Source organism: Acomys minous, assembly GCF_964271855.1.
Source record: "Acomys minous genome assembly, chromosome: 8".
Taxonomy (NCBI): Eukaryota; Metazoa; Chordata; class Mammalia; order Rodentia; family Muridae; genus Acomys; species Acomys minous.
The window spans coordinates 60,028,725-60,056,636 of NC_140489.1; the positions used below are offsets into that span (position 1 = coordinate 60,028,725).

The 27,912-nt window shown below is 44.0% G+C and overlaps 1 protein-coding gene and 1 long non-coding RNA gene across 3 annotated transcripts in view; one reads left to right on the forward strand and one right to left on the reverse strand.

Moving 5' to 3' along the window:
- LOC311603320 (uncharacterized protein) overlaps nt 1-21,384 on the forward strand; it is a 42,414-nt gene extending 21,030 nt beyond the window's left edge. The window contains exons 3-9 of one of the 2 annotated variants that reach the window (XM_084792368.1): nt 169-307; nt 2,018-2,139; nt 4,413-4,523; nt 7,896-8,002; nt 12,220-12,310; nt 15,652-15,759; nt 21,307-21,384. In XM_084792368.1, coding sequence (XP_084648494.1) covers nt 169-307; nt 2,018-2,139; nt 4,413-4,523; nt 7,896-8,002; nt 12,220-12,310; nt 15,652-15,759; nt 21,307-21,369 — 741 coding nt within the window. In that variant the 3' untranslated portion in view covers nt 21,370-21,384. Of the gene's footprint in view, nt 1-168; nt 308-2,017; nt 2,140-4,412; nt 4,524-7,895; nt 8,003-12,219; nt 12,311-15,651; nt 15,939-21,306 lie in introns of those variants that run through there. The other variant, XM_084792369.1, reaches the window with a different exon arrangement.
- Nucleotides 1-27,190, reverse strand: part of LOC311603331 — a 98,732-nt gene extending 71,542 nt beyond the window's left edge. Inside the window, exon 1 of the long non-coding RNA XR_014781051.1 lies at nt 27,159-27,190. This is a non-coding gene — a long non-coding RNA (uncharacterized lncRNA). The remainder of the gene's footprint in view (nt 1-27,158) is intronic.
- Between the last annotated feature and the right edge of the window lie 722 nt (nt 27,191-27,912).

Here is a 27,912-nt window from a genome sequence, read left to right on the forward strand (position 1 = left end):
TTAAAGTGAAAGTTATCAGTGTCTCAGAAAGAAAAAAAAAAAGAGGGAGGGGCAGTAAACAGAAGTGAATCAGAGCTCTGTCTTCTGTGCCTTGCTCTGCTGCTTTGCCTTATTTAGCAATAAAAAGAAGCTTCTTTGTACTCTGCTTCCTTTGATGTGTTTCTCCAGATACGACAGCAGCCAGAACCCACAGTTCACGTTGATGCATTCCTTTATGATGAAGAGTTTATTGACTCATTATGTGAAGAAGGAAAAATGAGCAGAAACTACTGCACCATGTGTGGCTCACACCGAACAGCACCTTTGGGTAAGATCCTCATTTGCAAAGCTGACTTCAGTGTATTTTTTTTTAACCCATGTCTTCTGTATGTAAATTTGGTTTTTTTAAAAGATTTATTTATTTTATTTATTGCATATGAGTGATTTATCTGCAGAAGAGGGTATCAGATCACATTATAGATGGTTGTGAACCACCATGTGGTTGCTGGGAATTGAACTCAGGACCTCTGGAAGAGCAGGCGGCGCTCTTAACCACTGAGCCATCTCTCCAGCCCCTGTATGTAAGTTTGTGATCAGACTATTGGACACTTTTTAGAATAAAAGCTAACCTCCAACATTGCCATTACCAAAATTAGAAGTAGGGAGACTACAGCCAGATGGCTCAGTTGGCAGAGTGTTTGTGTCAAACCTGATGACCCGAGATCAGTGACTGCCACCCACGTGGTAGAAGTAGCACCAGCTTCCTCAAGCTGTCCTCTGGCTGCCACATGTGCACTGAGGCACACAAGTACATGTACTCTCGCTGGCACACACACAAATAAGTAGATAAGTAGGTGGGTAGAGCGATGAAATGTAGTAGAGTTAGATTCTGTTTTTTTAAAAACTGTCTTTAGAGATCAGTTTACTTAATGTCTTTCACATCTAAAAACTGCTTAGTCAGAGATAGCTCTTCAACTGAGATTGATAGATAGGCCACATGCTGCCTGACTTCCCGTGAGAAGTGTAGCTTCCCTGGCACCTGAGGTAGTCCCCTGCTTAGCAAGACAGATGGTGGTGAAATACTACTGGATGGGGTTGGACAGAGACAGGCAATCAAAAAAAAAAAAAGTTTATTTGCGCTTTGTTTTGACCGAGTGACCCATCTCTAAAGATGACATTCATAGGATGGAAAAAGATGTGGCTCAGAGCTAGAGGAAAAACTGAAGTACCATGTACCAAATGGCTGATGTGTAAACATTCATAGAACTGGGTTTGACAACCGTAAGTCTTAAGATTGGCCTATGTCCCCCATGTAATCAGTTATAAATGACGAATGGAAACCCAGAGCAGAGCAGCTCAGATAACTAATGAATCTGAGTCACCATGAATGACTCTGACAAGCACTCAGATGGCAAGGGGAGTCACTGGGATGGTGAGGGGCTGTGAGGGTAGGGGACTGCAGTGGCCTAGCTCCTCCCACCTCTGAGGCATGCACATGCCCTCTCTTCCTGAGGACTAGTCACCTTCTTCCATTTAGTTGCCTCCTCCTCCTCCTCCTCCTCCTGCATCTTCTTTTTGTTTGTTTCTCTATGTAACCTTGGCTGTCCTTGACTCACTCCGTAGACGAGGATAGCCTCCAACTCACAGCGAGCCGCCTGCCGCTACCTCTGAATGCTGGGGTTAAAGGTGTGCGCCACCACACCTAGGTTTTGTTTTTTTTCCATGACCATGATAATTCTTCCTGACAGTTATGCTATGTAGGACATGGTCTCATGAGTCTTGGAGTTCCCCTCCAGGTCAGAAGAAAACCAGAGTCAGGCTGTCACGGAAACTGGGGTACAAAACTCTGACAAGGATAGAAGTAACCGCAGCCAGCCTGGCATGTTGATGCAGGCCGAACCCCAGCTCTCTGAGGTAGAGGTGGGTAGGTCTGTGGGAGCCCCAGGCCAGCCAGAGCTACAGAGTGAGACCCTGTCTCAAAAACCAACCAACAAGCAAAAGCACAGCTTAATTAATGCTCATTCTCTTCTTTCCCCAGGGTTTGTCTCTCATTCTTTCTCCCTCGTGGAGTTGAAGTTCATTTATCACCACGTGCTCCCCGACCTGTCAGGAAAGGTCTTGGTTGACGTTGGCTCCAGACTTGGCACAGTCCTTTATGGGGTAAAGTGCAGCTTGTGGACTTGCTCGACCTGTGGAAAATACTTTCTTCTGCTAGCGAGAGCTTTGCCTGCCACCATCCAAGGTGACAGCTTGGCTTTATTATTAAAGTAACAGGCTAAGGTTGAAGTCGGATCCGTTGGCAGGCTCCTGGATTCTACTTGGTGGCAATAACTGGGTTTGGAATTTCAAACACCAGCTGTCCAATTTCCTCTCCTGGTTTGTCTCCACAACCCAAGTGACAACTATAAACAGAGTGGACCATGCGACTGACTGACTCTCTCTCCTCTCCTCCCCCCTCCCCACTCACTACCCTCTTTGTTTGTTTGTTTGTTTGTTTGTTTGTTTGTTTTGGGGAGGGGATCATGTGGCTCAGGCTGGCCTCAAACTTGCTATGTCAATGAGGATAACCTTGAACTCTGATCCTCTTGCCTCAACCCACTAAGTATTCTGACTGAGGCTTGTCTCCGGGCCTAACCTCTTTATCCTTGTACTATATTAAAATAAAATAGTATACTGAGCTTTGATAAGAACTCAGAAGAGCCGGGCGATGGTGGCATACGCCTATAATCCTAGCCCAAAAAAGAAAAAAAGAACTCAGAAGAATAACAAATACACCGGGCCTAAGACCTTTTGTATGTCCAGAGCAAGTCACTTGATGGCTCTGTCTCTCTAGTTCCCTATAAAAGTGCACACTGGGCAATGTCCAAGGACACAGCATGTCCAATTTCCTGTGTCCCAAAATGTGCGCATGACTTTTGTTTCAGAAATATTACTTCAGTGTAGCTCTTGTTATAAATCCAAGTCGTGAGTACTTCTAATGTTCTTAGATCAGTTTATAACAAAACAAACAAAACATGGCCATAGCAGTACCAACTCTTGCCAGGAACAGGTGCTGTCCGCTCCCAGCATTGCTGCCTGCTTTAGGCATAAACCAACTCTTTGATGCTTAACTTTCAGTCTGTGAATAGATGACACAGTTTGATGACTTTTATTCTAATGTTCCTGTTATTCTTGGGCATTGGATGGGTTAGGTTGCATTGGGTTTAAGACTTGCCAAACACCAGGCTGGTCTTGAATTGGCCGACACTCAGCCTTCCAAGTGCCAGGATTGCACGTGCAACGCTCTGCCCACCTTCCCCCCAGCTTTCTTTTTTAAAAACTATTGCCTACCTTGGGGCAGCAAGGTGAAGGGGGAGGAGAGGAAGACACCCCCTTCTGGCTCCACACATGCTCATGCACATATACACACAGAAGAAGAAAGAGGAGCAAGGGGAGGGAAAGAAAGAAGGAAAAAAGAACCATGCAAAAAATGTATTGTCACATAATTAGCTGGAATAGTATCAGTGTTGATAATGTAAATATGATGGCATTTTTCCTATAGTAGATCCCTGAATCAATACCAAATTTAATATTGACATGTGTACTTTGAAACACATTACAAATATTATAAACATATATGATGAAGCTATAGATTCAAACTTGGTCTTTGCATGTGTTGCTAGGCAGCCGTCTTCAAGAACCAGCCATAGTGGCACATATCTAAAGCACCCAGAAGATAAGTTCAGAGCCAGCCTGTATGTACTCCATGAATCCTGCAAGAAAAAAAGAAAGAAAGGAAGGAAGGAAAGAAAGAGAAAGAAAGACAGACCTTTAGCAGAAGATTACCTCATTAAATTAGCTGACCCCAGCCAGGCGTGGTGGCACACACCTTTAATCCCAGCACTCGGGAGGCAGAGGCAGGTGGATCACTGTGAGTTCAAGGCCAGCCTGGACTACAAAATGAGTCCAGGTCAAGGCTACACAGAGAAACCCTGTCTCAAAAAACCAAAAAAAAGAAAAAAAGAAAATTAGCTGACCCCTCCTTGTGTATTATTTTTTATTCCTCTGCCACCGAGGCAGCTCACAATTTGCAGCAGCTCTCCATGTCCCCGTTAGCTGATTGCGGTTGTCGCTGCGTTCCCCACAGATGATCTCCTTGCCTGCTTTGCTAGGATGCAGCATTCCCAGAAATTACGACGGCTGAGCAGAGCCTACAGAGCTGGGGACTGTGGTCATTTCTATCCTTTCCAGCTTTGCTGAGTGCCCAGGAAAATTTAAAAACCAGTCTTTACAAATATAACCATGTAATAGGAGTTAATAAACTTGAGTCAAGGCCCTGGTCAGAAAAGTTCTGAACGCCGTGGGTTTGCAACAGTTGGCTTTTTTAATTCAAGTGGACATAAACGTAAACCTAACCCTCACTGTTGTGTGGCATGCTGGCCTTCTCGTTTCAGGGATATCTCTACAGCTCGGCAGCACAGCTCTGCGGGGTAGAGCTGAACGGAGAATTTTGCCAGTTGCAGGAAATGATCGTAAAGAAATACCAGTTTGGTGACAGAATCAAGGTACCTGTTCAGTATGTTTTCTGTTGCTTTTGCGAATCTTACCTAATTGCTTCTGTATTCTTGCCTGTTGCTGCTCTTGTGTGGAACGAGACTGGCTTGACCTATTGTCTTTTTAGAGAGAGATTGTTTTTGTTTTTTGAGACAGGATTTCTCTGTGTAGCCTTGACTGTCCTGGACTCGCTTTGTAGACCAGGCTGGCCTCGAACTCACAGAGATCCACCTGCCTCTGCCTCCCTGGAAGAGTTTTTCTTTTCTTTTCTGTGCATCAGACAGTTTGGGTGGCAGAACTGTGACTCTACAGAGGTTGGCAGCCAGCGCACTTCATTAAACCGGAAACAGAAGGGCTTGCACGGCCCATGATTCCTTATCTTGTTGTAACTGGGAGGTGGAGATACTATGTCACAGCACAGTGGTGCCTGGGGAAGGTGTCCCTGTTAGGCTAAAACAGCTTTCCTCTTTTTCCTGTAAAAAGAAAAATAACAAGATAAAAGATTTGGGAGGGTTTGGTTTTGGGGAAGCACTCTGTTTGTTTAATGCAGTGGTCCTTGAAATTTCATTACTGTTCTGTACTTCTCATGGCAATATAGACAATATTAATGATCTCTGATATTAAAGACAGTAAAATATTGAAAAACTTCCCAGTGAGTTAAAGATCAAGGGGCTAGAGAGATGGCTTAACGTTTAAGAGCAGTTGCTTGCTGTTCCTGCAGAGGACCCAGGTCGGGTTCCCATATTCAGTGTTCAAAGTTGCTTGTCAGCTGCGCGTTATCCAACAATCTCTTCTGATTCCCACAGGTACCTGCACACACGTGGTGTACATACAAGTAAACAGGCACACACACATACACATAAATAACAATAAATAACATTCTTTAAAAATTTGAAGACCAAGCCTTCCTCGGTTTATAAAAGGTAGTTACTTCCTCATACAACGTGTTTTTCCTTCCCTTGTCTTGCAAATACAGAGATAAGTGATCAGAGCGAATTCATTATCTGGTAATAAGTTCATGAGCATGGGGATCATGCTCAGTGGAAGAGTACTTGCCTGCCATGCACAAAATCTTAGATTCAGTCCCTAGAACTGCAAAAAAAAAAAAAAAAAAAAAAAAAATCAACTCGTAGTTTTCTTTTCTTTCTTTTAGCCCTGACTAGCTTAGAACTTACCCTGTAGATGAGACTGCCCTCGCTCTGCTCTTAGGTAATAATCACATAGCTAACAAAAATATTTATAAAGTTGAAAATTGAAATTTAAAAATTAAGAACTCACCAGGCGGTGGTGGCGCACGCCTTTAATCCCAGCACTTGGGAGGCAGAGGCAGACGGATCGCTGTGAGTTCGAGGCCAGCCTGGTCTACAGAGTCTAGGACAGCCAAGGCTACAAAGAGAAACCCTGTCTTGAAAAAAACCAAAGATTTAAAAATTAAATTAAAAAAAAAAAAAGAACTCATTGGGAGCTAGCAAGATTTCTCAGCAGTTAGCTGGGTGTGGTGTCACACACCTTTAATCCTAGCTCTTGGGAGGCAGAGGCAGGCGGATCGCTGTGAGTTTAAAGCCAGCCTGGTCTACAAAGCTACTCCAGGACAGCCAAGGCTACACAGAGAAACCCTGTCTTGAAAAACTTAAAAAAAAAAAAAAAAAAAAAAAGATCTCTCACAGTTAAGAGCATTGCAGAGGATCCAGATTCAATTCCCAGCACCCACACAGTAGCAGCTACCAATTGTCTGTAACTCCAACTCAGTTTCTGACACCCTCTCCTGACTTCCACAGGCATTGCACACACATGGTACACAAGCAGGCATGCAGGCAAAATAACCAGACACACAAAACAAAAGGAAATAAATCTCTCTGTAAAAATTAAGACCTCTGAGGGTGTGGTGGTGCATACCTGTAATCCCAGTGTTCAGTGGCCGAGGCAGGAAGATGGCTGTGAGTTTGAGGCCAGCCTGGTCTACAAAGTCCAGGACAGCCAAGGCCTATTACACAGAGACACTCTGACTTGGCCATGGAAATTAAGACCTCTGAAAAGTCATAGTTAATAAACAAGTGATCAAGTGCTTGCTTTTGTTTCTTAAATATGATGATAAAAGCATTTATGATGTTTATATTTTTATGAATTTTTTTTACCACTTTTCAAAATATTATTCCAGTACACACCCACATGTTTTTCTTGGCTTGTAGCTCCCAAGCCCACTATCAATAGCATTATGGTGATTTTTGGGGGGAGGGATTGTGACAGGGTCTCTCTGTGTAGCCTTGACTGTCCTGGACTCGCTTTGTAGTCCAGGCTAGCCTCAAACTCACAGCTATCCACCTGCCTCTGCCTCCCGAGTGCTGGGATTAAAGGCGTGCACCACCACCTGGCTTGGGTTTCGGTTTTTTAAGATTTATTTATTTTATTATGTGTGTGTTTGCCTGCGTGTATGTCTATGCACCAGATGTGGTGCCGGTGACTGCAGAGGTGAGAAGAGAGCGTTGGCTCCCCTGAGACTGGAGTTACAGAAGTTTGTGAGCTGCCATGTGGGCGCTGAGACTCGTACCTGGGTCCTCTGGAGCAGCTCAGTGCCCTTAACTGCTGAGCCAAATCTTTAGCTCTATATAAGATTTAAATAAATTATTTTGCTTACGTTTTTGGCAGTAATACATTGAAGTGAATTTTAGAATCAAGTTCAAACATTTGACAAATTTGACAGTTTATAATTTACTTTAGTGGTTTTGAGGGGCATGGGTTTTTTTTTTTAAGATTTTTTTTTTAATTGTGTGTTCAGCGTTTTGCTTGCCGTGTATGTCTGCCTTACATGTGTGTCTGGTATCCACCAGGGTCAAAAGGGGGTATTGTGTCTCCTGGAACTACAGAGTTACAGATCGCTGTTAGCCCCCATGGGTGCTGGGACCCACACCCTGGTTCTGCGCAAGAGCAGTAAAGGCTCTTAACCAGTGAGCCGCTGTTCCAGCCCCTTGGGCTTTTGGTTTGGTTTGGTTTGGTTTTCATATCTACCTTTATAACTTTTATATTGTGTAATCAGGACTGATAACCACTATAAAACAAACAAACAAAACTACCTACCTAAGAGTACAAATCTAGTTGGGCAGAGCCATAATTCAAATCTAGATCCTTTGTCTCTGACATCTAACAATGTAATTATAATGGAAAAATCTCTGAACTCTGTTAAAATAATTATAATTCGGGAGACACAATAATAATGGAACAAATAATTCCATTCAAGACAAATCTTCTTTACAAGCGTCTGGGTTTTACTAGATACTAAGTGCCTCAGCTGTGGTCCTCACAGCATCACTGAGCCAGCAGGCATCTCCTACGCGGCTGCTTGATGCACTCTCCTCATTATCTTACACAAGCTCATTCTTCTATAGGTGCTTCATGCAGACGTATGTACCCAGAGTTCACTTCTGCAAAGTGCCGATGTCATTGTAATGAATAACGTCTTCGAATACTTTCTTACTGAGGCTGAACAGGTCAGGTATGTTACTGAAGCAAGAAATCTGTTACTAAACTACACCCAGCAAGGTGTGGAAAGAGATTGGCAAGGTAGAATGGTTTCATGCTAATTTTAAAGTAACAAACTCAAGTTGGTTTATTTGTTGTTGTTTTGAGGTTTTGTTTTTTCTTTTATTCTGGGGGGGTTTGGTTTTTCAAGACAGGGTTTCTCTGTGTAGTCCTGGCTGGCCTGAAACTCACTCTGTAGACCAGGCTGGCCTGGAACGCAGAGATCTGCCCTTCTATGCCATCCCAGTGCTGGAATTAAAGGCGTGCACCACCACCATCCAGCACTCAAGTTGGTTTTATTAATATTTTTATTTATTCTTTGACAGTTTCATACATGATATCAACTTATTTTAAGAAGGAAACAGATTAAATACAAAGTGTAAAATTTTGACAAAAACTGACTTTGTAAAATAATTTTTTAAAAAATTTATTAATTATGTATCAGTGCTCTGCCTGCTTGTGTGCCTGCATGCCAGAAGGGGGCGCCAGATCTCACTAGTTATGGTTGTAAGCCACCATGTGGTTTCTGAGACTTGAACTCAGAACCTTTGGATGAGCAGCCAGTGTTCTATATAACCTCTGAGCCATCTCTCCAGCCCATAAAATAATTTTTTAGTTTACATTTATTTATTTATTTGTGAGTGTGAATGTGCCAGAGTAAGTGTGTAGAAGTCAAAAGAAAACTTGCAGGAGTCAGTTCTCTCCACTGTATGTTCTGGGTATCAAGCTCAGGTAGTGGGCCTTACACTTTGGGCCGTCTCAGCGGTCCCTGTAACACGCAGTGTTTGACAGATATAAAACGACAGCAGGAGTCACGCATGTGCTTAGGGTACAGTTAACAGAGTTCCCAGTAGTTCTTACACTGCTCTTCTCTGCCTTGGTTTTCTTTTCTGTAAAATACCACTGTATTTCTAGCCCGTTGTCTTGGTTTCTTTCCCTGTTGCCGTGATAAAACTCTGACAAAAGCAACTTTAGGAAGAAAGGATCTTTAGTTCCTGGTTACAGCCCACCATGACAGGGTAGTCGAGGCAGCAGGAAAGCAAAGCATCTGGTCAGCTGCATCCACACAGATTAGAAGCAGTGCGCATGCGCATGCTAGTTAGCTCAGCTCTTCCCACCTCAGTTAATTGCTCAAAATAGCCCTTAGCAGAAGCCAGAGTCCTTCTCAGGTGATTCTAGACTCTATCAAGTCAACAGCTAACACTAGCATCACTCCTACCATAAAGTAGTAAGGACTAGCTGAGGCTTGTAGCGAAGATGAGAATATTAGCCTGGAAAAGTGTTTCTACAGTGCTGGGGTTGAGCCCACAGCCTTGTACATGCTAGGCACATGTTCTGTCTCTGAGCTTCATCTCCATCCTCAAACACTGTCCTTGAGGAAGTAATAACAGGTTCTTTATTCCACTTTTTTTTTTTAAAGATTTATTTATTTTTATTATGTATACAATGTTCTGCATCCGTGTATGCCTGTGAGCCAGGAGAGGGCGCCAGATCTCATTATAGATGGTAGTGAGCCACCATGTGGTTGCTGGGAACTGAACTCAGGAGGAGCAGCCAGTGCTGTTCACCTCTGAGCCGTCTCCCCAGCCCATTTACTCCACTTTCAGCTAGTGAGAAAAGTGCAACTGTCTGACCACTTCTCTATGCACCCCAGGCTGGCCTCAAACCTGAGCATTCCCCTACCCCCAAACGGTGCTGGGATGACAGGCATGTATCCCCACACCAGCAGCTGTTTTACTTTTAAACTTAGTTGCAGATAAGCAAAATGTTATGTTATTGTTGAACGGTATTAATATCACTGGTATATGTATTAGGCATTGAAAGAAAAGTAGCTTAAACCCTTCGAAATACACAGATTGGGAATGCAGAATGTTGGTGAGCTCTGTGGGGGCTGGTGAGGTTCTATATTTAGATTAGTGTGGTGGCACACACCTTTAATACCAGCACTGGGATGGCAGAGGCATCTGGGATGAGAGTTCCAGGCCAGCCAGGGCTGCATAGCGTGACCCTGTCTCTAAACAGAAATGCAAACGGCTTTCTTCATACGTTCATTCCCCAAGACCACATGAGTCACTGAACAAGCAGTGGCTACCTGATACAATAACTTGTACTTAGGGAGCAGTGACGTCCCGGGTGAATGTGTGTTACTGACGTGGTCGTGGCCATGCCAAGCACCCCAGTGTCTTAGGCCCATGGGAGCAGCAAAAACTCGCTCCCTGTGCGGATGCTGATAGTGATTGTAGGAAATGACCATAGCATGCTTCCCCTGGGTGTTTCCGGCCTGAAGACTGCTCCCCTCCAGAGACTGCTGCTATTGAGGTTAGCTAAGCCTGTCTTCTTGCCAGCTGTACACCATAAGCCCCGCCTCCTTGTTTACCTGTGTGTGCTACCTTGCATCTTTGTTCAGCTGCACGCATTAGCCTGTGCAACTGCATATAATGAACACACTGAGCTTCCGGGGTGATGCAGCTTCTCCATTCCAGGGCACAGTCCACCCTAGTTTTTCTGATTGCCCCTAGTCAGGGTCCAGGACACAGCACTTATGCTGTGGCAGTGAATTCAGCTAAACAGCCAATTCAGGGCATCTTGAGCCCTGTAAGTCCTGTCTCGGATAAACAAAAAGATTGCGCTAATATAGTTCTTCAGTCTGGGATTAAGTCGACCTGTAAAGTACATCATTTTTAGGCACCACATCACACTAAAAAAGATAGCGCTAGCTGAAACGATGACATTTATTACTGAACATTATTGAACATTGTATTACCTTGTTAAGAAGTTCTGAAACTTACAAAACCTACTAGCCATAGCCTCAACCAAAAATAAGTACAATTGACACTGCTACCCACCCACCTCACCCGTCTCACTGCAAAGACTGTGTTCCCCCTGCATTGCTTCATCTGTGTTCCCCACTGGTGTGGTAATCTACCAAGACCATGTGGTGAAGTCCAGTGCATATCAACCTGGGAGTTAAACAGAACTGGCCCAACACACACTGCACTGTGACATCATCGGCAGGGCCCATTTCATTGTCCTTTAGAACTGGCTAGTCCCACCAAACTCTGCAGGTGCCCTGTGATACTAGACTTCCATCCCAAAATACTACAGCCAACCAAATGAGGTACGACTTCACTCTTGATGTGACTTTTAGAAGATCTAATCCGCACACTGTACACATCCACACACAGTTGTGCTTGGTTTCTGGCTTTGGCGCCCCTTGTTTTTCAAGGACTCGTCATCTTCTTAGCTCTGGTTCCAGTCTGAAGGGCTGATTTTCATTTGCTTCATGGAGAAATGACAAGGCTTCGATGCTGATCCTGCTTGACTTGTGTGCTTCTGAAAACTTCATTTCTCCTTATTCAGAAACTTGACAGTAACCCACATCCCCATCTTGTTAATCTCAGTACTTTGACCTCGTAACTTTGGCAACACCCCTCAGGAACTGGAAAATTTGCCAATTTCTACTGTAGTTCTGTTTCCTGTGGGTAAACATTTTGCCCATCTAGATTTCTAGATACTATCTGCATTTTCTTTTGTCATCCTTATTCAGGAAAAAAAAATCCAGTGTCTGATAAAAGCTAACATCAGGTTTTTGCCTTTTGTGTGTGTGTGTGTGTGACATCTGAGTTCTCAGCAAATCTGTAAAAAAGATAAAGACTTCCTGTACACTCCCCCCACCTGCAGAGTCTGTGCCACCCATTCCTCCCACCAGAACAGTGTGCTTGTTATGATGGTCACCAGAAGGCCCCAGGCCACAGTGGCATTCACTCTTGGTGTCGTGCAGCCTATGTATGTGCACCAACGTGTGATGATATGCACTCAGCCTTGAAACAGGGACAATAGTTTCACTGCCCTAAAAATCCCCTGCTCAGCTCCTGTACTCTTGCCTCAGCCTCGGCAGCCCGTAGTGTTGTGTTTCCAGCATGTAATGGTAGAATCCCAAGCCTTTCCGTTTCCGTTCCATCAAACTCAAGAGGATCCTCTTGCCTTAGTTTTCCTTCAGTGCTAGGATTCCAGGTGTGTGCCACCAAACTCAGCTGGGGCTGTAACTTAAAGGTAGAGTAGATTGCTTAGCATGCTTGAGGCTCTCTTTCTCTCCCCATCATGAGAGAGAGCGGGGAGGCACTGAACAAGACAGCTATCTCTATACTGATTTATATGCAATGTTATCTTACTGTTTTTACTGTGTTCTAGTGCCTGGGACTACATCATCCATAATGTAAGAAAACAAGGCTCACTTTTAGTGACAGTACCAAGTCTCCAAGAGTCTCTCATGGGTCTTCAGGTATGTAACCACTTCTCTGGTGGTTGGTTGGTGGTTGGTTTTGGTGGTGGTGGGAATTAAACGTAGCGCTCCTGAGCTGCTATGGTGACCCAGGTGTTTAATTCTGCACTTGGAAAGGAGAGGCAGGCCCTCTGAGTTCAAAGCTAGCCTGGCCTATAGAGAGAGTTCCAGGATAACCAGGGCTACACAGAGAAACTCTGTCATTGAAAATGCAAACAAACAGAAAGCCCAGAGGGCTCATGCATGCTAGGCAAGTGCTGTACTATATTCCCAGCCCTTCACCGTTTCTCTTATCAAAACTGTTTTTTTCTGATAACTATTATAGCATTCTAGAAATAGCAAGACTGTGCCGCTAAAGTACTGTTTTGTGGTTTATTTCATATGTGGATATAGATTCCCTTGTTTCTCTACACAGTTTTAATAACTGTGGGGTGATAGTTGGAGGGTAATAAACACTCGAGTGTGGGTAAGAGACTTAGCACCCACATCACAGCTAAGGAGGAAGGTAACAAGCCTGCACCGCAGCTACATGGGAGGCTGAGACAGGAAGACCACTTGAACCCACTGGTTCACAGCCAACCTGGTTAACAGAACCCCCTTCTGAAAAACTAAACTCAAAAACTGAGTACCCACGTCCTCACATTGTCCTGTAGCAGAAAAGGAACAGGTGCTGAGTGCATTTTAAGGCCAGTCGGGCTATATATGGAGCCTTTGCCATACAAAATAAAGGGCTGCAGTAGGGTCAAAGTTGTTCAAGGGTCTCAGAATCGAACAAGTAGAGAGGAAGACTGTGTTCTATGTGCAATTTGATTTCCTAAGTCAGTATGAAATTTCTTTTTGCTGGGCGTAGTGGCACATGCCTTTAGTCCCGGCACTCAGGAGGCAGAGGCAGGCAGATTACTGTAAGTTCGAGGCCAGCCTGGTCTATAAAGGGAATCCAAGACAGCCAAGGCTACACAGAAAAACCCTGTCTCGGGGGAAAAAAGAAGGAGGAGGAGGAGATGAGGAAGAAGAGGAGGAAGAGAACAAGAGGAAGAGGAGGAGAAGAAAGAAGAAAAAAAATTTCTTTTTAACTCTGGCCCAGGCTGGTCTACTGCAGCATGATGATGGATGCTTATTGTTGGTCCCATAGACTCTAGAGCCACTTGCTTGTGCAGCAAGTGTTCTTGAACATTGAACCATCTCTCCTGCCCTAATTGTGCTTGTTACGGCAAAGGAAGTAATCCAGAAATGTGTAAAGAAAGATGCTAATTCCAGTTTACCTGCTTCATTTCTTCCTGTGAGAGCCCTGTCCATCAATAGTGTGATCCTACCATAATTTCCCATTCTCATGCAAACATGCCTTTTAAAATATATTCTTGGTCAGGCATAGTGGTGCATGCATTTAATCCCAGCAATTCAGAGGCAGAGGCAGGAGAATATTTGAGTTTAAGGCCAACCTGGTCTACAAAGTGAGTTCCAGCCCAATCAGAGCTACATAGTAAGACCCTGGGTTTTTTGTTTGTTAGTTTGTTTTGGTTTTTTGGTTTTTTGAGACAGAGTTTCTCTGTGTAGCCTTGGCTGTCCTGGACTCACTTTGTAGACCAGGCTGGCCTCGAACTTACAGGGATCCACCTGTCTCTGCCTCCCGAGTGCTAGGATTAAAGGCGTGTGCCAACACCGCCCGGCAAGACCCTGTTTAAAATCAAAACCAGAGGCAGGCGGATCACTGTGAGTTCGAAGCCAGCCTGGTCTACAAAGGGAGTCCAGGACAGCCAAGGCTACACAGAGAAACCCTGTCTCAAAAAATAAATAAATAAATAAATAAATAAATAAATAAATAAATACCAAAACCAAAGCCAAAATATATTCATTCTAAATTTCTAATTTATAATAGAATATTTATATTCGTAAGCCAATTTAGTTGGTTTTTTTTTTTCACTTACCAAAATAACAGGTTTTTAAAGGTTTGTTTGTGTAACTTTTGCCTCCGTGTATGAATGTGAACCGAGTGTGTGTGTTCCTGCTGCCCATTTTGGTGGAAAGAGCATTAAGTTCCCTGGGCCTGTGCTGAGGAATGGTTGTGAGCCACCCTGTGAGTGCAGAGACCCAATCCTGGGTCTTCCGCAAGAGCAGCAGGTGCTCTCAGCTGCTGAGACATCTCCCCAGCCCCAAAATAACAGCTTTCATACAGTGCACACAGATCTTCCTAGACAGCCATTGTACCTGTAATTTTAGCAATCCAGAGGCCGCAACGAGGAAGTTCATGAATGACTTCAGGGCTATCTTGGCCAATATAAGGAAGTCCTGATCCTAAAAAATTATAAAACAAAACAAAAAACTCATGAGGTCTGGAGAGATAGCATGTACCTGACACATGAGTAGACATCCACACAAATAATAAATACAATCAGTTGTTTAAAACCTTTGCAACTTAAGCCAGGCAGTGGTGACACACACCTTTAATCCCAGCACTCGGGAGGCAGAGGCAGGCAGATCATTGTGAATTCAAGGCCAGCCAGGTCTACAAAGTTATTAGTCCAGGACAGCCAAGGCTACACAGAGAAACCCTGTCTCGAAAAAAAAAAATGCAACTTACACATGTTGGTGCAGAGTCTATACTCCCCTTACACGGGAGGCTGGGACAGGAAGATTGAGAGCTGGCTGGAGGCCATCTTGTTTCACAAACTAAGACGTTTATGGAAGAGCTCTTATATATAAACTTGATGACTTTGTTGCTTTCTTATTTAAGAAAACAAGTTTCAGGCCCATGTGATGGCTCAGCAGTTGGATCACTGTTTGCTCTAAAAGATGACCTGCACCCACAAGGTGCCTCACAACCTGTCATAACTCCAGTTCCAGGAAAATCCCTCTTCGGGACTCCGTGGACAGCAGGCACACACTGGTAGTTCACAGTCTGCATGCAGGCAAAACATCATAGACATAAATAAATCTATAAGTATTTCTGAAAAAATTTCAAGTTTCAGAATCAGAGTAAAACGAAAATTACTCATGTAAATGTTACCATAGTAAAAATCCTGTTGTGCGGGGGTCTGGCAAGATGCTGGGTCAGCAGTTAAGAGCACGTGCTGCTCGTGCAGAGGACCTGCGCTCTGTTCCCAGCACCCATGTGGCAGCTCACGTGGGTGAGCTCTAACTCCAGGGCCAGGGAGTGACACCCTCCTGGGCCTTCTTGGTGACCAGGCACAAAGTACACATACATGCGTATACATAAACATTTATAAATATAAAAATAGGTCCTTTAAAAAGCTGTTGTGTAACTTACTTAAGGTGATATTGTAAAATTCTAAATAATAAAATCATTCTGAAATTTCATGTTGTTAATACTTTTTTTCTCATAGATTAATATGCAGCTGTCTTCCTGGGTGGAAGAGATACCACTGAACCTTGACGTGTACCTACAAAGGGACATTGACGGAGAAGCTCTTGAGCAAATTCACTTATATAAGGTTCTCTAGCACTGAAGTAACCCTCCCTAGTGTGCTGTTAATCCATGTGCTTTGTATGTTCCCTTTCAAGTGTTATATGCATGATCATGCACCTGCAGTAGTTCTCTATGACTACACATACACAGCAGCTGTATGTACATATAAGTAAACTGTATGAAAATTAAAATATTTATTTGAAATGTTTGTTTGCCCCTTTATTCTGAGTTTACTTTACATGCCACTAGGAAGCCTGACAGTGGCTTCTTTCATGCAAGAAAGAAGGAAATGGCAGGTCTCATCGTATCCGATTTACTGTGTCTCTGAAGCACCTAAGATAGGATGATTTTTGTTATTTGGTTGGTTTTTTTGGTGGTTTTGTTTTGTTTTGTTTTTCGAGACAGGGTTTCTTTGTGTTAGCCCTGGCTGTCCTGGACTTACTTTTTGTAGACCAGGCTGGCCTCAAACTCACAGAGATCCACCTGCCTCTGCCTCCCATGTGCTGGGATTAAAGGTGTGTGCCACCACCTCCCGGCTCATAAAACAAACCTTTTTTTAAAAAAATTACACAAATTTCACTAGGTTCATCATGGTCATTGCAGCCCATTTCTGTTACATGTAGGCACAAAGCCCTCACTGAACCCCAGTCTTCTATTTGTGCTCTCATGCACGTTCCCTGGGGACCTAGATGGATGCCCACCATATTCATAGTTGTCAACCATTTACAGCACCAGGGATACATTTTACTTTATGAATGATCGATCGTACACATGAAGCAAGGTGAAGCTTGCTAACCGAGGTCTAAAAGACAAAACAGGATGCCCCCAACTCAATAAGGCATCGGGTCTAAGACCAGTGGGTAAGCTAGCCGTTTTTCCCCATCTAGAATAAAAGTTACTGGGGGGTATAGACAAGTTAGTGCTGAGGCCAGGGGACATGCATATGCAAAGCTGAAGGATCAAGGCTGCCCACATGTAATCCTGCACTCGGAAAGTAGAGACAGAAGGATGAGTTCAAGGTCATCCTCCACTACTAGTAAGATCCAGGTCAGCCTGGGCTATGTGAGACCAAAAATAAATAAAACAAATAAGAATTAAAAAGACTGACTCTGGTAGGAAAAGAGGTGACAGTGGTTGAATACTAACCACTTCACAGTAATATATCCAGTGTTGGTGGTGTGAGTAGTTTTACTGAAATGACAGAATGGTCACGGTGTGGCCAATCGGCCCATCTCCGTCCTTCCCAGTTTCCTCTTGCGTGTCATCCATCCCGCCCCTGCCTACTGCCCAAGCAAACACTGATCTGAGTCATTTCATGAGAGCTTCTTTTTTATATATAGGATCACTATATATGCAGCTTCTTTATGTAGCCCTCCCGCTCAGTGCTCTCTTCCAGTGCTGGTTTAATGGGAGACTGATCCTGGTCCCTTCACACCATCCTGGGTGGTGGTGGAATACCACATCTTTTCATTTTCTTGTATTTTCTGAGCTAAGTGTGCACAATCCTGAGTGTTACAGAGAATGTATTTTTCAATTTCTGGACTCAGTGCATAAGACGGAGAATGCTTGAAAACTGGGGAAGCATAGCCAGGCACAGTGGCACACACCTGTAATCCCAGCACTCAGGGAGGCAGAGGCAGGTGGATCTCTGTGAGTTCCAGGCCAACCTGGCCTGCAAAGCAAATCCAGGACAGCCAGAGCTAAACAGAGAATTGCTGTCTCAAAAAACAAAATAAAAACAACAGCAACAAAAAGGTAATTAGGGGATGGAGAGATGGCTCAGAGGTTAAGAGCACTGCATGCTCTTCCAAAGGTCCTGAGCTCAGTTCCCAGCAACCACATGGTGGCTCACAGCCATCTATAATGAGATCTGGTGCCCTCTTCAGGTGTGCAGGTGTACATGCAGGCAGAGCACTGTATATCAAGGGTGTAGCCTTGATTGTCCTGGACTTGCTTTGTAGACCAGGCTGGCCTCAAACTCAAAGTGATCCACCTGCCTCTGCCTCCCAAGTGCTGGGATTAAAGGTGTGTGCCACCACTGCCAGGCAGGTATATCAACTATTAAACTGACTAAATTCAAAGTACAATCCAAATACTAGATCTTGGCCAAGGCGTAGAAGGATTAGCACAAAGCTTTCCAAACTTGTTTCCCTGTTGCACAAACCAGATGTTTAAGAATATAAGGTGAGAATCCAGCTGCTGCCCAGGCCACAATGCATGCAGTCGCCCCCTTCACAGATGCTCACAGACCCCTTATGGAAACAGTGTCCGGTGAATCTCTAGCTAGATCCCAGGTACCAAGATCTCCCCTAGCGTTCCTGACATGCTGTTGTTTGTCCGTTCATGACATTAAGAACCTTGCCCCACCAGGGACCCACTGTTTCACACGTTTCGGGTTCCACCGGGTAACTTGCCAAGTATTCAAGGATGTGACTGACTCCAAAGTTTTTTTCTTTTGTTTTTTACTTTGAGACAGGGTTTCTCTGTGTAGCCTTGGCTGTCCTGGAACTCACTCTGTAGACCATGCTGGCCTTGAATCCACAGAGATCCTCCTGCCTCTGCCTCTGCCTCTGCCTCTGCCTCTGCCTCTGCCTCTGCCTCCCAAGTGCTGCTTACAAGCGTGCACCACCATGCCTGGCTCCAAAGTTTTCTTTATTGAAAAAGTAATACGTGTTTTACCAAAAGTTTCCGAGGATGCATTTTTAATGGTTGTGTTTTAGTTAGACAAGCCTATGTTTGGCTTTGAGTTGCTTGAAGAATTCATGTCTTCATGTCTCAGAGAACAATGCAGTTCTTCCCCTTGTTAAAATAGGGTCTCTTTTTAGAATTTGCTATGTACCCAGAATGGTTTCAAGCTAGTGATTCTCCTGCCTCAGCATGCACCATCACAGCTGTCTTAGTTTTTTAGACATGTAAATCATGTAATAGTAGCAGCTATGAATTTGTGTCCCTCTCCCGGGGCCACACTTGTTTCCTCTCATCTTCAAAGAATGCTGATAGGATGCTCATGGATAAAGCCCGCATACAGTGGCGGCCAATGCTTTCTTGTTAATTACTTCTAATGTCTTGATATAATTGCATTAAAATGTATTCATGGGCTGGAGAGATGGCTCAGAGGTTAAGAGCACTGCCAGTTCATCCTAAAGTCCTGAGTTCAATTCCCAGCAACCACATGGTGGCTCACAACCATCTATACTGAACTCTGGTGCCCTCTTCTGGCTAGCAGGTGTACTTTCAAGCAAAAGATTGTATACATAATAAATACATCTTTTAAAAATGTATATTCATGTGTTTTAGGTATATGGCCTTTTTTCTCTGCATGTATGTCTGCACAACAGAAGAGGACATCAGATCCCATGTGACTGCAGTTATGGGGTCCTCTAGAAGAGCAGCAAGTGCTTTTAACCACTGAGCCATCTCTCCAGCCCCCTAATAGCATTATTGGTAATAGTAATAGAATGGGGCTGGAGAGATGGCTCAGAGGTTAAGAGCACTGACTGCTCTTGCAGAGAGAGGTCCAGAGTTCAATTCCCAGCAACCACATTGTGTCTCAGTCGTCTATAATGTGATCTAATGCCCTCTTCTGGCCTGCAGGTGTACGTTCAGCCAGAGCACTGTATAATAAGAAATAAATCTTAAAAAAAAAAAAAAAAAGAAAAGAAAAAAGAAATAATAATAGAAGAATTCTTGATTTACAAATCACCTTTACAGTAACTGTTCATTCAGATAATAGTTTGTAAGTAAGGTATTATTTTAAGTTGGCAGTAGTGTTTATGGCAAAGAGTACACTGAATACAGGCAAGATCTAGGCTTAGTCCCCCCACTGCCGTAAAACAGAATATTGGTAACCAATTGAACTAAGTGATTTCTTTTCTTTTCCCTTTGTGTGTTTGTTTGCTTGTCTGTTTTTGAGACAGAGTTTTCTTGTGTAGCCCTGGCTATCCTGGAACTCATTCTGTAGATCAGGCTGACTTCAAACCCAGAGATCTGACTACGTCTGCCTCCCAAGTGCTAGGATTTAAAGTGTGCGCCACCACTGACCACCTGAACTAAGTGTTTTCAACATAATATTTTGATTTAGGGTCTGAGATGTAACTCAGTTGGTACAGTGCTTGCCTAGCATGTGAAGGCCTGGGTTTGCTGCTCAGCGTCATGTAAAGGAGGCATGGTGGCACATACATGTAATCCCAGCACTAGGAAGGAAGGCATAGGAGGACTAGAATGTCATGCTTGGATCTCCAGACCTGTGGTAGAAACAGAGAACAACTCTCCAAAGCTGTTCTCTGGCCTCTACAGGCATGGCATGCATAGCACACGCCCCAAATGATTTTTAAATATGTTTTAGGGACAAATGAATAATGTCAACTACCCACATGCATTAAAGCATGCCAGGTCTGGGCATGAGATGATAAACACACGAGTTGAAAATATGAGAGAATAAGCCGGGCGTGGTGGCGCACGCCTTTAATCCCAGCACTCGGGAGGCAGAGGTAGGCGGATCGCTGTGAGTTCGAGGCCAGCCTGGTCTACAAAGTGAGTCCAGGATGGCCAAGGCTACACAGAGAGACCCTGTCTCGAAAAACCGGAAAAAAAAAAAAAAGAAAAGAAAATACGAGAGAATATATCCCTGCCATCTAACAATATACAACAGCAACACTTTGGCCTTTTTTTTTCTTTCTTTTTTTTCTTTTTTCTTTTTCTTTTTCTTTTTTTTTTTTTTTGAGACAGGGTCTCTCTGTGTTAGCCTTGGCTGGCCTGGACTCACTGTGTAGACTAGCTTGGCCTCAAACTCACAGTGATCTGCCTGCCTCTGCCTCTGCCTCCCGAGTGCTGTGATTAAAGGCGTGCGTCATCACACCTGGCTGCTGCTTCCTCCTCCTCCTCCTGCTCCTTCTCCTCCTCTTCTCCTCCTCCTCCTCCTCCTCTTCCTCCTCCTCCTCTTCCTCCTCCTCCTCCTCTTCTTCTTCTTCTTCTTTTTAATTAAAGTAATATAATCACAATGAGTTATGGCAGTAGTGCAGGACTGTAATCCCAGCACTTGGAGGCAGAGGAAGGCAAACTGCTGTGAGTTCAAGGCCAGCCTGGTCTACAAAGTGAGGCTAGAACAGCCAAGGCTACACAGAGAAACTCTTGTCTCAAAAAAGCCAAAAAAAATAGGTCTAGTATGGTGGCGCACGCCTTTAATCCCAGCACTTCGAAGGTACAGGCAGGCGGATCTCTGTGAGTTTGAGGCCAGCTTGGTCTACAAAGCAAGTCCAGGACAGCCAAGGCTACACAGAGAACCCGTACCTTGAAAAACCAAACCACCACCACCACCACCACCACCACCCAAAAAAAGGAAGAAAAAGAGAAAGAAAGAAAAGCGAGGGAGGGCATAGAAAGTATGTGCCTGGCACACAGTAGGTACTCAAAAACTGTATTGAAAATAATGAATGAAAACATGCATGAACGTAGACATGAATGCTCCCCAAGAAGACTATGCGGAGGTTATTCTCTTTTTTTCTAGAATTTCGGGTATGTGCTACTCTACCTCACTGATTTTTCAAATTTTTTCTTCTCCTTTTGACTTTAGGACACAGAATATGAGACAGTCAGAGCCTGGTTCCGGGAGCTGGGGAGCCGGCTCAGTGGTTAAGAGCACTGGCTTCTCCTCCTGAGGACCCCAGTTCAATTCTCATCACCTAAATAACCAGCTCGCAGCTCTCGGGAACTGCAGTTCCAAGAACCCAGTGCTCACTTCCGGCCTCCACCAGCACCAGGCGCGAATGAAGCACTTAGACATATATGCAGGCAAGACGCCCACACACATAAAATGAAAATAAATGTTTCAAAAACAAAAATAAATACATAAATAGCTTTCAAGGCTTCTATTTCATTGGTTACAAATCTCGTCCCAGACTAATTGAGAACAAATGTCGTCTCGTATGGCTCTAATATAATACAAAGTAAGCACTTAAATATGTTTTTGACGATGACTACAGTATCCCAAAATTTGGGGCGAGGAGGGGGTTGCTTTTCTGACTTGGCTTTTTCTATGGGTTCTACCGCATAGTCCGATAACCCGCAAGCTGGGACTCCTCCTCTCCGGTGCTGCGATTCCAAGTGTGTACCACTGTGGCTGGCCCACAGTTGCTTTTGAATTCTAAATCTCAGCACCACCTTGCTGTCTTGAGGGGGAGGGGAAACCTGTTTGCGCAGTCAAAAACAGCCACGAACTACAAATAGTGATTTCAATCATAAAACCGCCTTTGTTCTCTCGTGGAAAGCGTTCCTACTTCGCTCAGCCGTCTTTCCATTCCTAACCACAGAGTCATGAGGGGATCATTATCAGTAACACCATCTCAGTGCATGAAAGATATTCCTTCGCGATGACTCCTGCTGAGCTGGCATTCTCACTTGGTGATTTCCTTCTTTTCATTGTCCCTGCCATAGGCTCCTTCAGCAGGGCTCCCCCATCACCCCATCTGCTGTTTGCACATCTTGTGCAATTTCCTCCTCCATGATGGGCTAGAACTTGTTTTTAATGTGTAAAATATGGCAACATGATAAGTGTTCTGCCTGAGACTGGAATAACAAAGGCTTGACCATCGGTCCAATCTCCTTCCCCTCTCTCGCTGGCTCAGTGAGGGAAGCTGCAAGCTGTGTGGCGAAACAAAGAAAGTCAATAGTGAGCCGTGTGAGTGGTGCATACCTGTAATTCCCGTACTGGTGAGGCTGGGGCGAGAGGGTCAGAAAGAAGATCTAGGCTAGCCTTGGATACACGGTTAGTTTGAGGGTAACTTGGGCTATGTGTGAATTAAACACATAAGGCTATCACTACAACATTCTGGAAGAAAACAATCCTTGTCAATACACTGGGTTTTTTTGGGTTTTGGTTTTTGGTTTTTCCAGACAGGGTTTCTCTGTGTAGCCTTAACTGTCCAGGACTCGCTTTGTAGACCAGGCTGGCCTCGAACTCAGAGATCCGCCTGCCTCTGCCTCCCAGGTGCTGGGATTACAGGCCTGTGCCACTGCACCCAGTTCAATACACAGTTTATGAACTGCCCTTAAGATGACTGTAGCACCAGCCAAACCCTTAAATGCAGCCTGGGGGGAACTCAAATCTAAAAGCTGTGCCTAGTCACTCAGGGACAGTGGAAGACAATGGTTGGTCGCCTCTTTACGCTTTTGGAACAGCCCCTCAAGTGTTAGTTCCACACATGTGCCACCATGACTAGTTTTGCTTAATTAAAAAGATTTATTTTTATGTATGTATGCTGTATATCATGCATACATGTATCTGCATGCTCCATGTGTGTGAGTACCTGTGGAGGCCAGGGACAGTGTCGGAGCCCCTGAAGCTGGAGTTTCAGGTGTTTTTGAGCTACGTGGTGTGGGTGTTGGGAAAGAGCAGCAAGTGCTCTTACAACTACTGAGCCAGCTACCAGCTCCAAGTTTTAATTTTTTGAAGTAATTTTTTACATAGAAATCAGTAACTAATACATCCAGTCATGATAGTGTATGCATTCATCCCTGCGCTCAGGTAGTAGAGGCAGGAGGACACAGGAGTTCAAGACTGCCTCGGCTACATAAGGAGTTCAGGGCAATCCTGGGCTACAACAAAGCCTGTCTCAAAATAAGTAAACAAAGTGGGTGAGATGGATCAGCAGGTTAAAGTGCTGAGCAAGCTGGCTGCAGTCACTGGATCCCACAGTGGAAGGGAAGAACACTCCTGAAGGCTCCCTCTCAACTCTACATACACACCACAGTGCACCTGAAGTCACACACACGTTCACACACATACTCACACACACACAGAAACACAAACTCACACACAGAGAGACATGTACACACTCATAAATATACAGGCACACACACATACTCACGCACACACACACACACACAGAGATGCAGACACACAGATACACATAATCATTTTTTAATATAAAAAAGTAAAACTAAAAAGAATAGATTACTAATATAATCTCTGTTACATATATATTTACTTATGTCTAACTAAATTTTACTCGGTTATAAAAACTATTTGCCTGGTCTATATTTTTTCTTTCTTTTTTTCTTTTTGTTTTTGTTTTTGTTTTTGTTTTTCAAGACAGGGTTTCTTTGTGTAGCCTTGGCTGTCCTAGACTTGTGTTGCAGACCAGGCTGGCCTCAAACTCACAGCGATCTGTCTGCCTCTGCCTCCTGAGTGTTGGAATGAAAGGCGTGCGCCACCACCACCCAGCTAAAAGACTTATTCCTTCCCAACCAAGGTATTTATTACCCAGAAAAGGCCTCCATGCTGGTAAACAACTGTGTGATAATTGTGCTTCTAAGTTCGCAAGAAATGTAGTCATGCTTTTTCATTTAGAAACAAGTTTTTTTTTAAATTGCTGTTTTGTTTTTGTTTTTGTTTTTCTAAGTTGAAAGTCCCTAATTATTTCTCTACTATCCTGGAAAAGAATATACTCCTAGTTTGGAAGTACCTCAGAACAATTCTGGAAACAAGGACTCTTTGGTACAAATGATCACAGCCTGAAGATGTGTTTTGTTTTGTTTTTAAATTTTATTTATTTATTATGTATAGAGTATCTGCCTGCATGTGAGCAACCAGGCCAGAAGAGGGCGCCAGATATCATAATAGATGGTTGTGTGCCACCATGTCGTTACTGGGAATTAAACTCACAACCTTTGGAAGAGCAGCCAGTGTTATTAATCTCTGAGCCATCTTCCCAGGCCTGGCTTGAAGATGCACATGTCTATTTAATACACCAGCCACCATTGTGTGATAGCTAGAAAACAATCACCTGATAATTCTAATTAGTTGACTTAAAAACATATTCTTAGCTGGGCAGTGGTGGCACATACTTTTAATCCCAGCACTTGGTGAGGCACAGGCAGGTGGATCTCTGTGAGTTCAAGGCTAGCCTGGGATTAAAAAATGAGTTCAGGGGCTGGAGAAATGAACCAGAGTTTAAGAGCACTGTTCTTCCAATGGTCCTGAATTCAGTTCCCAGCAACCACATGGTGGCTCACAACCATCTATAGTGAGATCTGGTGCCCTCTTCTGGCACACAGGCATACACACAAGCTGAATACTGTATAAATAACAAATAAATATATCTTTTTTTTTTTTTAAGTGAGTTCAGGACAGACAAGGCTACAAAGAGAAAACAAAACAAAAGCATATTCTTGGTGGTAGTTGTTTTTGTTTGTTTTTATTTGTAAGCTCTTTAAGTAATAAAGTTTAAGCTGGGCGTGGTGGCGCATGCCTTTAATGCCAGCACTTGGGAGGCAGAGACAGGAGGATTTCTGAGTTCAAGGCCAGCTTGATCTACAGAGCCCAGACCAACCAAGGCTACACAGAGAAACCCTGTCTCAAAAAAAAAAAAAGTAATAAAGTTTATACAAATTTTCTTTTAAATGTAAGTAAACAAATGAAACAGGAAAGCCTGTGTCAGGAGGCACTGGAGTTTGAGGCCAGCCTGGGTTACATAGTGAGTTATGGAGCCTGACTGTCTGAGCAAAACAGAATCAATCTGTCAAACAATCAGTCAAGCAACCAACTGAAAGAAGCTATCTTTCTAATTTGGATTTTTTTTTTCCTTTTTTGGCTTTTTGGCTTTTTAAGGCAGCATTTCTCAAACTAGGCTGTAGTGGCACACCCTGTCTGGAAAAACGAGAGAGAGAGAGAGAGAGAGAGAGAGAGAGAGAGAGAGAGAGAGAGAGAGAGAGAGAGAGCACATTTCTCTGTGTAGCCTTGGCTGTCCTAGATTTGCTTTGTAGACCAGGTTGGCCTTCAACTCCCACTGATCCGCCTGTCTCTGCCTCCTGAGTGCTGGGATTAAAGGTGTGTGCCACCTCCTCTGGCTCTTTAGCTCTGAATTTTAAAATGTGTTAAACCTGGAAGCTATGGGGGCTGGACAGATGAGTCAGTGGTTAAGAGCGCACTGCCCATGCCGAGCACTGGCATTTGGTTCTTAGCTTCCACAAGTGCTCACAATAACCTGCAAGTCCAGCTCCAGCAGGGCCAAGGCCTTCATGGGCACCCACACATGCACACACTAGCCACTCCCTGCTCCCAACAAACACACACATATCATAACTGAAAATATTTAAGTTCAAGCTTTTAAAAGGTGCAGATAATAATAACAATAATAATTGTTTAATTTTATTATTATAATTATTATTTTAAATGGGATTTTCTTTTTTTTTTTCTAAAGATTTATTTCTTTATTGTGTATACAAGTCTCGTTATAGATGGTTGTGAGCCAACATGTGGTTGCTGGGAATTGAACTCATGACCTTTGGAGGAGCAGTCAGTGCTCTTAACCTCTGAGCCAGCTCTCCAGCCCCCGGGATTTTCTTTTTTATTTATATACTTTATCTGTTATGGGTTTTTTTGTCATTATGTACATCTGTAAACCAGGTGTGTGGCTGCTGCCTGCAGACGCCACAAGAGGGGAGCAGGTCCCCTGGAACAGATGGTTGTGAACCACCACGTGAATGCTGAGCATTGAACCTGAGTTCTCTAGAAGATCTCGCCAGCTTCTAGAGGCTTTTTCTTACCTTCCATCAAACCTATTTATACATTTCAACTAATTCTGCTAAAATTGTATAAGTTGCCTTTTTATTAAATCGGTTGCTTCAATTCTCCGGAGCTAAGCATTCCTTTAGTTTGGAGCAATGAAGGATAAAGAACGAAGTTAAAGAGATGCCCACAAAGGGAGCTGATGGCGCAGCAGCTAATAGTACTCTCCACCACCGATCCTCAGAGCCCACATGGTAGAAAGAGAGAACCCACCCCTGAAAGATAGCCTCTCACACCCACATGTACATTGTGACACTCATTCATGGGCACAGACACATAGACGTACAAAATAAGGAACTAGGAGCTAGCCCAGCAGTTAAGAGCTCTTCTAGAGATTTCTAGCACTCATACGGCAGCTCACAACTGTCTGTAACTCCAGTTCCAGTGCCTCTGACACTCCTCTGGTTTCCATGGGTGCCTGGCATGCGCGCGCGCGCGCGCGCGCGCGCGCGCGCGCGCACGTGCGCGCACACACACACACACACACACACACACACACGCAAAATACCATTCATAAACATAACAAATAAGATAAATACAATAATTGATTTTCACTGAGAGAGAGAGAGAGAGAGAGAGAGAGAAAGAGAGAGAGAGAGAGAGAGAGAGAGAAAGTCTCTCTCTGTAGTCCTGACCTAGAATTCACTATGTAGTACACCAGGCTGGCCTCAAACTCAGACATCCTCCAGTCTCTGCCTACCAAATGCTGGGATTAAAGGCATGCACCACTACAACTGGCTAAATTTTTTGGTGTTTGTTTGTTTGTTTGTTTTTTGAGACAGGGTTTCTCTGTGTAGCCTTGGCTGCTCTGTATTCACTTTGTAGACCAGGCTGGCCTGGGACTCACAGTGATCTGCCTGCCTCTGCCTCCCAAGTGCTGGGATTAAAGGTGTGCACACCTCCCTACCTGGCAACTGGCTCATTTTTTTAAACCAGATTACACAAACATAATACAACATTTTAGGAGAGAGAAACCCACGGATGAGCAAATGAGTTTGCTCCTTCCTGTTCACCCTGTCAGCTTACACATCTGCCCACAGGCAGTGATGGCCTGCCTCAAACGCTTACTCAGAGGCCAAAGGCTACCTTTGACTCTGCATCACAAATTCCCTTCCTTACTCATCTTTGAACTCTAGCAATTAGTGTCACTGCCTAATTATATCATCAGTAAGCCTGTGATGCACTTCAAAGTCGGGACACAGAATAACTTGAAACTCTGAATAAATCTGATTTATTTTAGAATGGGGTGTGGGGAATCTTTTAGAACTTCTGCTTATGGTGTTTTATAAAACCCGTGCTCTCTGTTTTCTTTTTTTTTTTTTTTAATTTTTAAAGTGTGTGTGTGTGGTGTATGCAAGTATGCATGTGCAGACTTTCCAGTGTTTGGGCACATGGGAGAGCGTATGTGTGCAGGTTACACAGCACGAATGGTGATCAGAGGTTGCCTTGAGATGTCTTCTTTGAGCTCTCTATCTTATACATAGGTAGGACCACTCACTTGAACCCAGAGCCTCTGACTCAGCTAGCCAGGCAGCTTTCCCTGAGAATCCAGTGTTTCCTAAAGTGCTAGGATACCGCCAGCCAGGCTGCCATGACTGCCTGTCATGTACG